The 10,586-nt window shown below is 36.4% G+C and overlaps 3 protein-coding genes across 3 annotated transcripts; all 3 read right to left on the reverse strand.

Moving 5' to 3' along the window:
* Positions 1-5,000: 5,000 nt before the first annotated feature.
* LOC129216065 (uncharacterized) lies at positions 5,001-5,846 on the reverse strand. The gene is made up of 3 exons (XM_054850209.1): positions 5,766-5,846; positions 5,380-5,671; positions 5,001-5,290 (listed from the first exon to the last, which is right to left on the reverse strand). Exons 1-3 carry the CDS (start codon positions 5,844-5,846, stop codon positions 5,001-5,003), a joined length of 663 nt encoding a protein of 220 aa, XP_054706184.1.
* Positions 5,847-5,948: 102 nt separating this feature from the next.
* LOC129216552 (uncharacterized) lies at positions 5,949-7,260 on the reverse strand. The gene is made up of 3 exons (XM_054850766.1): positions 7,072-7,260; positions 6,280-6,576; positions 5,949-6,197 (listed from the first exon to the last, which is right to left on the reverse strand). Exons 1-3 carry the CDS (start codon positions 7,258-7,260, stop codon positions 5,949-5,951), a joined length of 735 nt encoding a protein of 244 aa, XP_054706741.1.
* An 804-nt stretch (positions 7,261-8,064) lies between these two features.
* On the reverse strand, positions 8,065-10,365 carry LOC129216553 (uncharacterized). The gene is made up of 6 exons (XM_054850767.1): positions 10,321-10,365; positions 10,206-10,238; positions 9,675-9,740; positions 8,884-9,591; positions 8,493-8,798; positions 8,065-8,418 (listed from the first exon to the last, which is right to left on the reverse strand). The coding sequence occupies exons 1-6, from the start codon at positions 10,363-10,365 to the stop codon at positions 8,065-8,067; spliced, it is 1,512 nt and encodes a 503-aa protein (XP_054706742.1).
* Between the last annotated feature and the right edge of the window lie 221 nt (positions 10,366-10,586).

Consider the following 10,586-nt stretch of genomic DNA (forward strand, 5'->3'; position numbering starts at 1 on the left):
CTTACACTTGCTGTCCGAAAAAATTTGAAGACTATTATGTCGGGCAAACCGGAAACGGTATGCCCTTTTATCAAGGACTGTCTCTGCAAAAGGGACACGGCCTTGGTGGTTTCTTCGCAAAACTTTTCCGCACTGCACTGCCTTTCCTGAGAAGTGGAGTTAAAACAATAGGAAAAGAAGCTTTACGAACTGGAGCCATGATTGCTAATGATGTATTAGCTGGAGAGAAATTAGAAAACTCAGCTAAAACAAGAGGCAAAGAAGTTGGAAAATTGTTAGCTAAGAAAGCTCTTAAAAAGGCGGATGAGATGATTGGCCATGGAAGGTTTAAAAGGAAGCGCAAAGCTTATAAACCAGTCATTCGAGCCAAAGTCAAGAAAGCAAAAGGACGTGATATTTTTGACTCCTAATCAGAATGGCTTATTTGTTAAAAGATTCTCCTGAATGTGCTAAATCTGAACTTAATTTATTTACTTTACCACCCACGCAAACAGTTATCGAAAGAGGGCAGTGGATAGAATTTCACCCTGTTGCGAATGCATCTGATGGTAGTCCAATAGAATTTAACATTTCTGGGACCGGTGACGATTATTTAGACTTGTCACAGAATCTCTTATTTGTTAAAGTTAAAATTGTGAACGGAAATGGAACTCTATTAACTAAAGAAAATGTGGGTCCAGTCAATTTATTTTTACATGCCTTGTTTTCCCAGGTAGATGTTAGCTTGAATGAAAGATTAATCTCTTCGAGCAACAACACTTATCCGTACAGAGCAATTATTGAAAAATTATTAAACCATGGATATGAAACAAAAACGTCACAGCTGTCTTCTGAATTGTTTTTTAAGGACACTGCAGGCCAAATGAATAACTATGATTTGACTGTGACTGACGGCAATAAGACCCTTAACGAAGGATTTATTAAAAGAGCAAATATGTTTCGACTCAGTACTACAGTGGATATGATAGGGCGCCTACATGTTGACATATTTCATCAAGATCGACTCATGCTTAATATGGTAGATATGAAAATTAAGCTTATTCGAAGCAAGCCAGAGTTTTGCTTATTAGGAGATGGTAACTTTAAAGTAGTCCTCGAGCAAGCATCGATGTTTGTACGCAAAGTTCGAGTCAGCCCTGGCGTAGTGTTGGGGCACGCTAAAAGCTTAGAGAAGACAACAGCCAAGTATCCTATTAACAGAGTACTCTGTAAAGTATACTCCATTCCTGGAGGAAACATGAGTTTTGTGCAAGACAACATCTTTACTGGACAAATGCCTAAGCGCTTGGTTGTAGCCTGCGTTGACAACGATGCTTTCAATGGAAGCTATAAAAAGTCACCATTTGAATTCAAACATTATCATATTAATTTCATTGGAGTTTACATCGACGGACAACCGATGCCTCATAATCCATTGCAGCCAGATTTTACCAATAGAAACTATATTCGTGCATTTAACAATTTATTTTGCAATTCAGAAGATCGAGGACTGTATTTGTCAAGAGAAGAATTTCCCGACGGATACTGCTTATTTCATTTTGATTTGTCCCCTGACCTCTGTGATGGAGCTCATTTAAATCTCGTTCGACACAGTAATTTAAGACTGGAACTAAAATTTAAAGTGCCTCTACCTCAAACCATTTCCTTATTGGTGTATGCTGAATTTGAAAATTTGATTGAAATCAACAAAGCTAGAAATATCTTGTACGATTTCGGTAACTAATGAATTCTTTGGAAATTCGTAGAGTATTGCTTCGTCATCGCCTTGCGTCGAGATACTTCGTTGGAGTTTTTCCTTGTGATAAAATTCCTTGCATTACATCGTTTCCTGCAGCAATAGTTGTTAATACTGATAGGCATACTGAACCAGGAACTCACTGGATTGCCCTGTTTATAGAAAACCCTCAAACTCTTGAATTTTTCGACTCCTATGGTTTGTCTCCTCAAGCTTATGGTCATCATATTACAAGATTTGCGAAGAAATATGAACATGTAAAATGGAATCAAGTACCTCTTCAAAGTTTGACTTCAAATGTATGTGGACAATATTGTATTTACTATCTAACCAAGAGATGTCAAGGTTTATGTATGGATATCATTGTGAAAAATTTATTTCAGAAAATCAGTGATTTTCAATTGTATCAATATGTTAAAAAGAATTTTGGTGTAAATATGATTTTTAAGAAATAATTAAATATTCTTTATATTTTTAATTCAAAGTGTGTTTTACTCTGGTTTATACTTTTTTTGTCATCACACAATATTTTTTTCTTGCCAAGCAATAACATATCTGGAATATTTTTTTTTTCTCTTTCTTTAAATCAATGTTTATTCTATTTCATTTTTTTTTTATTGCAAGTATTTTCTTTCCAACTTTTACATTTTTTTTCCCTTGTAGTCTTTCTTTTTTTTTTTTTTGCTATTAAACTGTTTTTTAATTCTTTGCATTTGACTTTAGGTACATTTTATTTTTTCTCTTTTATTTTAAAAATGATTATAAAAATTAGTTACACAATCCACACAAAGTTTTAATTTTCAACTCATATTTATTTAACACAAAACAAAAAAGGTTACAGATAATTTTTCCAGGCGTATGGTTTTGCATACATTTTCTTCTGTCGATTAACAATGGGCTTGGTTACAGGTGATTTGGCATACATCGTTTTCTGTCTTTTAACAATGGGCTTGGGAACACTTTTTTTCAAATACTTGTTCTGAATAAACTCGGAAGGAAAATTTACATCTTCTAATACATTCAAAAATGCTTCATGTCCAATGGGTCTCGCTTTCCTAGAACGCAGTAAAAAAGTGACCAAATCTGTAATATTTGAATTTGGTATAGTTTCACCATGTACCAGAAGCTCATTTTTATCATTCCATGAAACAGTTGATTGGTTATTCTTGAGAAACTCTAAAATCTTCACCGCCTGTTTTTTCCCTTTTTCTGGTGCTGCTTCCAGAATATCTTTCAGAATGTCAGGAGGACCTCTTTCTTCGACCATTTCGGATTCCAAGGGTTTTGTAGAAGGAAATTTTACGAATTTTTGCAAAATTTGCAAGTACAACACACGTTTTTCTTCGTCACCCAGGTCGCGGCGAAGTAAAATGGCGTTCATATCTTTATCTAGTGTAGATAAATGATCCGTAGCAAAGTGTTGCGTTTGATCCTCGGGTAACAACACGTATTTCTTTGCATTATCCATGGATGAGAGACGTTAAAACAGATAGTGCTGCAGGTATTAAAATACTTAGGAAACCGTCTCCTTTTTGTACGAGGATGCGTCGTTTCTTGAACAAGGGAACTTTTTGCTGCGCTAACACTCGCAGAGTCCTTTTATATGGTCTCAGTTTTTTCAAACGTTGTTTACTGAATGGGATGTTGCCGCATAATAAATTCTTACAGCATTCACATAGTGCTTTTATAACACTATTGGGAGCTTTTCTCAACAGCGAAGTACGAAGTTTACTGTTTTTTAAAAGCCGGAGCTGCTCTAAATTTTGTTGCGCAAAAGATGACATTCTGCTTTCAAATGACGTATTTGGTGGTGTGTGCTGTTTATTTATAGAAAATTGGCGTATGCAGCCGCTTTTGCCAAAGCACAGTGCTTAAAGTAAGTGGGATGCACAGGACAAGAAACATAACTGCTTTCTAATTCATGAAATTTAGGGCAACCAACATCGTTTAAATCCAATACTTTTTTTCCAGATAACTTTTCAAAAAATTTGCATTTCTCCAAACCTTTGACGTATATGTCAGTAAACGAAACGAACAACATAGTCAAAATGTGTCGTAGAGCTTTGTAAGGTAACTCGCCGCTTTCCCAGGACAATCCATGTAAATTTCGGATTATCCAAGAATAACTTTTCTGTTTTCTGTATGATAATTCTTCCCAGGGTCGAGGAGGTAAGAAGGACCAACGGCCATGATAATTGTGATTCACAGAGTAAAATGCAAGCTCCTTAATAACATAGCTATGTGGAGCTAATTGAAAGCCCTCAAAATCAACTACAACAGCAGACATGTTTCCTCTTCCTGTTTCTACACCAGAAATGACTAACGAGGCTCATACGTGTAATTTATATCTCCGGCAAAAATTCCTGTGCGCATGCGTAAACGGTCATGAGTTTCGGGTCTAAAGTCTAGAAAAAGATATCCGTACGCGGGACTTGTGGCATCGTTGAATATTTCCAGAAAAGCCTTAACTTTGCCTGGAAACATTTGGCGAGCAAGATGAGTAATTTGACTTTTATCTCTAGGATTTTTGTACAGCACTAAGTAATGCGAATTCAAGTTGATTGTTCGCATTTCCGTACTTTTATAAAAAATATTTTGAACAATGAATATGCAGCTAATATTTCTATGGTGACTTCCTTTTGTAAAAAGTTTAGTCAACCGTGAATCGTTTCCTAGTTCTGACATTAAATCATCAATCACAATAATAACGTCTCGTACAGTATTTAAATAAGAGGGTAATCCTTCGACAAATTCGATATTTTTCATTTTATTAAACAAGGGCTGATAGACTCCATAGCAGTAAATAATCTTTTGAGGCTGAGGTTTGAACATGTTTTCTTCGATTAAGCGCTTTACGCACACAGTTTTGCCAGAGCCCGTGGGGCCTGAAATCATACACGTGGAAGGATGTTTCAAGTACGGGAACTCCATTTCGAATGATTGTCTCACACGTATACAAAGCTTTTTATACCTTTAATAAAAGAAAAAGAATACCACCTTATATAGGAATCCAGTTGGCTCTGAAAAAAAGAAAAGTTTGCCCATAATGGGTCTTTTTCTCTGTGTGGCCCTGAAAAGGGCCTTTGTTTTTTCGTGGTTCTGAAAAGAACCTTTTTTATGTATGGTCTTGTAAAAAGACTTTTTGCAATGTAAGCATTCCATTTCATGTTATTTGGGGTGGCCCTGAAAAGGGCCTTTTTTTTTTGCTCTAAAGAGAAAGATTTTTTTTTTCTTCTGCCTTTCTTCTTAAAGATGGAAGAGAAGTTCAGTATCCGTAGGGAAGAGTGGATAGGTCAGAGGGTACAATGACTCGTTTATCATAGACCATTCGGTATAGTTTTGTCTCTTTCTTGTTAATAACTTTGCAGCGTTTAGGCTCACGGGTTATCGTGGTTGGATTTGTGATGACTACTCCTTCGTCATCCATGCTCCGTACTAGGATTTTCATGGAATGAAAGTTTAATACTTGACAGTTTCGAAAGTTTAAGGTAAACCCCCTTACCTTACAGCACGTTTTACCTCTAGATGTTTCATACGCGTAATTCTTTGGTCCACCTGAAAAACAGAAGGAATAGGCAAATGAAAAAATAAGATTCAAAAAAAAAAAAAGTATGAAAAAATGAAATATCAATAATAATACTTACCAGACACAAATGTAGTAATCGTGTCCCCATTTAATTCGTCGGTGAATTCTCCTAAAAAATTGCCTATAGGGGGATCATTTAAACCGTTACTTGCATAAATGATGGAATCAGTGTCGTGATAGAGCACCGATCTGCCCAACTTATCCATTTCCTGGTAAAGTTTGAGTCGCGCCCAGGCCGTGGTGAAGGCAGCGACGAAGATGTTGGTTGAAATGTCTTGCGAGACGAACTTCTCCGAGGTATCCCACTGCAGAGCTGCAATTTCTTCCTTCGGGAAAAATACATCCTTGATCTGAAATGTGTGAAAAAGATATGCCATTTACATAGAAAAACAAATATGTATAACTTTCTAAAAAACAAAAGCTTCTTCAAGCTTAAAAACTTACATTTTTCGTTGAATCTGCAAGCATTTTATTTAACTCAGGAAGCGAAGTAACATACGTCAGCTGCGTCTTATTCGTATTCATGCCCCATCTGTATATTAAAAGATATATGATTATTATTAGATAATGTAGTTTCCCAAAAATGACATAGATAAAATAAATAAAAAGTAAAGTAAATAAATATGCTTACCGTCCCCAGAAACTGTTAAGTGCCAATTTGGCAACTTGTCGACGACCAGGGTTTTTCTCAATACTGGCTGCATCTAATGATATTCCTTCCCTTTGCCTGTACTGTGAAATATATTCTGCTTTGTCTAGATCGGTTACACATTCCGCGGGCCAACCGCTGCTCTCTTGTTTTATTTTCAAAAAGAGGTCAATGTAAGACCTAAAAAGAGAATCTGACTTCTTTTTGAAATCGTACACCTCGTAGATCTACATGGAAAAAAAATAATTAGTACTTTTTTTCTAAATCAATACCAAAAGAGAAGGACATGAAAGAGAAGATAATACTTACATGTGTCACTCGGTAGCCCTTCCTGACAGCCAGTTTCACCTCTTCAGTGACCCATGTGCCAACCAAGGCTCTTTCGTCCTCAGTATGAGTGCACGGCGATTGCTGCAACGTTTCAGCACATGTCTTACATAACGGGAACATCAACTTCCCTTGTGTCCGAAACGGTAGTACTGGAAGGTATAACTCACGGGGTGCCACAACCCTGCATTTAACTATGCCGAAGTACTGTTCTATGTCCCCAAACCCTTCGGTGATTATATCTGGATGGCCTATTGGGTACTGACAGTATTTGTTAACCTAAAAAAAGAATAAAAAGGAAATTATAGATTTTTTTTTTTGATGAAAAAATTGATAAAACATTAAAAAGGATAAATAAAATATAAATTTCTCACCCATGGATATAAAGAAGTGAAATCGATATATTTGGCATCTCCTTCGTAGTATAAGCGAATTGCGTTAGTACGGCCTCCAAAAAACGAATCTCGAGGGTTCAATCGATCCTGAATGAAATGCGATGAAAGAAAAACTTGGAGTTCAGAACACTCTTTCTTCATTTTCAAGAAAGTGTGTTCCCACATTTCAACCACTTCCAGTTCAAGAGCTCTCAATTTTGCAGTTGTTTCCTCAGTTTTTGCTCTGAGAACTGCCATGCTGACTCCTGTAAACGGATGCAAAGCATCTCGATCATAACAGATCTCACATCCATGATAGAAACAACCCTATAAGTAAAAAAAAGTATTTTAAAATCATTTCTTAAAGACAGTTAGTTAAAAAAAAAAGAAAAGTACTTACATGATATTGATACACAGTTTTCGTTGCTTCGCAAAAACCATCCACGGATATTCCGGCTATTTTCTTCTCTCCTTTAGCATTCAACGCGTGCTGTATTTGCTGTCCTGTGGTTTCGGACACGAAATCCAACCATCGTATGCTATCCGCACTAAAGTTGGTGTTATTGACGTATCCATTGACTGGCACCATTGCTATTGTGTTTTGACGAATATGGCTGTTTCGATAAGCTGCCATACAACACGATGCTATAGTTACATAGCTGAAAATGATAACAAGTAAATGTCAGTATATTTTGAACTCTGAAAGTATTAAACAATATTTGAATTGTATTTTAAAAAGAAAAAAAAGCACTCACCAAAATGGATCAACTTGGGCGATTTTTAAAAATTCTTTCCTAAACATGTTACAGCACCTTCGAAGAATATCTACGTCTGACCTTTTAAAGTAAGAAAAAAAAATTAAAATCATTAAAAGTATGCAAATAAAATAAATATATGTAAAGAATAACAACTACCTGCAATATGCTAACATCTCTTCTTGAAAATCAAACTTGTCCATCTCATGTTCTTTATACCATTTCAAAAAACTATCTCTCGCTGCCGGTGACATCGAATCAGGGCAAAAATACCTTAATTCTGGAAGCGAACCCTCATAGCTCTGGTTTTCTCGAGTGTTAAAAGTATGGGGGAAATAGCCCTTTTTCAACTCCTCAAGCCCGAAACATTCAGGCAACTTCGCTAGAGCCATAGGAAGGAAGTTAAAAGAGTCTATGATGCGGATGTTTAAGTTCGGGTGAGTTATTGTCATTAGCTTGGACCCGTTGGGAATGACATTTGGAGCAGTGCCTTGTTCTAGTAGCCAAGATAGAATGAAATGCCCGTCAAACCTAGTAAAAAAGAAATAAATAAATAAAAATATGTCGTACAACGTTAAAACAAAAGTGTTAAGAAATATAGAGACGCATTAAACTACAACCATTATACAAAAATATACTTACCCTTTCATGTTATGCGCTATTCCTGTATATCCTTTGTGCTCAGAACTAAAGAACCATGAACTAAAGTCCGAACAGGCTGCGTAGCCCTTAAACACCTTTTCCCTTCCATCAGCATACTGTGCTACCGCAAAGTTAACGACATGTTCACCGGATGATTGATCCGTTTCAAAATCGAAGTAGATCAACCGATCCGATGATTTCTTAGGGGGAATCGTGCGAAGATAGCATAAATGGTCAGCGGATTTCACGTAGTTTTTACATGAAGGACAACTGACCGTCCCACATTTGTGTGCCTCTCTAGCACACTCCCGCTTCCTGATAATTTTGCAACATTTGGAGCATTGATAGATCTAGAAAAAAAAACTATTTTAAACCATCAATAGATTAAAGAAATTATTGTAAAGGTAAATAAAAAATGGCTTACCGTATCACAAATGGAGTATTGTTGCTTGCCTTTTTTTTCTCTATGCGCACTGTAGCACTCATCTGATTGGCACAGCCGTTCACAGTTTGAACAGCGCTTTGGTTGTTGTGGGGTACAACCTACTCTGAAACAAATACGGCAGGCATTAGGACAGATGTGCCTATCAATGTGATCATAAGGCTTCTCACAAGTTTCGCAATAAAAATTGCTTGCATAGAATCCTTTTAAACTTTTAATCACATCAAAGTGCTGGTTGTGTAACCAAAGGTTGATTCTTTGTTCCCTGTAGGGTCCTTTATAAGATACCTGAAAGTTTAAAAACACAATAAATATGCAAAAAGATAAATTTATACATATTCCCACAAAGAAAAAATAATTAAAAAAAACTAACCTTGTTCAGATTGTCTGTAGAAATCACGACAATTTGGATATCCAAATGCTTCTCAAATTTCGCTACTTCTGCGTAGGTGCATGGCCCAATAGGCACACCAGCAGCAACATGCAGCTCCCGTGCCCTATTCTGCAATGTGGATCGTCGACGATCTCTCAGAACATCAACCAGTTTCGTGTCTTTATGCAAATGAGCCAATGCAAACACAATGCTCATTGCACAGCATGTTCCTTCTTCGACCATTGGAATACTTAAAATAGACTGCTTTCGTAAGCGGTCCACCTCGTGATTGACGACTTTGCATATTCGCCCAGCTCCTACATCTCTTCGTAATGTCACTATGTCCACAAAAAAGGTCGAGTCGAGCATTATTTGGTCTTTGGACTGTAGCACTTTGAGTACTGCAGCAAGTAAAATCTCCAAAGTCAGTTCGGAGACAGGCATTAGTCTTGTTGATAGAGGCCTATCCAGCCCATCTGATTGAATGCAGAAGCGGATCAAGTCCGATGGTTTCAACCCTTCCGTTGATCGTTCAATCAACAACCGGAACAGCTCCCGCACGGATTCCCTAGCTGCAGCCAAGGGATTGTTCTGGAGTTCTGTAGGCAGTTGATCTGTATCCACTCTAGCTCGAAATACCACTTGATTCGCATTGTATTTTTTATTCTCTCTTCGAGAATGCACATCCAATCGTACCGCATTTTCCAACTATAAAAAAAAAATAAAAAATAAATTTATATGACATTATAACAAGAAAAAAATGAAAACAAAGTAAAGGCATAAGTTCTTACATTGTGATAGCCATTTTCTTCGTCTTCGATGAAAGCAGCACCTGAATGAGGCTGGTCGGGATTAGTCTGTAAAAAAGAAGCAATGATTAAGGAAAACAGAAAAAAGGAGCTATTAAATACAAATTATAAAATGAAAAATCAGAACACATTAATATTTTTTCAAAAAATAAAATACCTCAAAACCTGAGCCCACTTGGTAATAAAGCGGCAGTTCGTGAAATATTTGCGAAGCTTCAGCAAAAGACTGAGTGCCTTCTCCAATTACCTAAAATAAAATATCATAACATTCATTAACTCCGTCAAATGTTAAAAATAATAATAATAATAAAGTTTTAATAAATATAACTTCTTACATCGTTGTCATCAACTTCGTAAAACTCTTGAGTCGGTTCTCCTATTAACTGTAAAATAGAAATAAGTTGTAAAATAAACAAACTCTACGAAGAAAGCAAATAAACTCAAATATAAATTCTAAAGCTAAAAGTATTTATAAATAAATTCATTGACAATTAGAAATTTTCAAATACTTACGTCATCGTCAGAATCCCGTAACTCTTCAGCATACTGAAAAGAGAAAATAAAAATTAATGAACTCGCCTGAATATCCTTATAGCTAGAATAAAATGAATGACACAAATCTACTTACATTGCTAGAATCTTCATCCAGTTTTCTCTTATTTCCTAAAGGCATATTGAGCATGCAACAAAAAACGGGCTACAGAGGGCAACCAAAAAAGCCAACAAACTGTAGCTCAAAAAAACGTCAACTGAGATAGCCAACTGCGAGAAGTGGTATTTATGTGGTCTAAACTATGACGTATACGATGCCGTCATCAGAAAGCTCACCAATCCCATTAACGGGACGACATGACGTCAACAAGAAACAATCAGCGCCCTCTAACACAGTCATAT

This window comes from Uloborus diversus, chromosome 2 (genome assembly GCF_026930045.1).
Source record: "Uloborus diversus isolate 005 chromosome 2, Udiv.v.3.1, whole genome shotgun sequence".
Classification (NCBI taxonomy): domain Eukaryota; kingdom Metazoa; phylum Arthropoda; class Arachnida; order Araneae; family Uloboridae; genus Uloborus; species Uloborus diversus.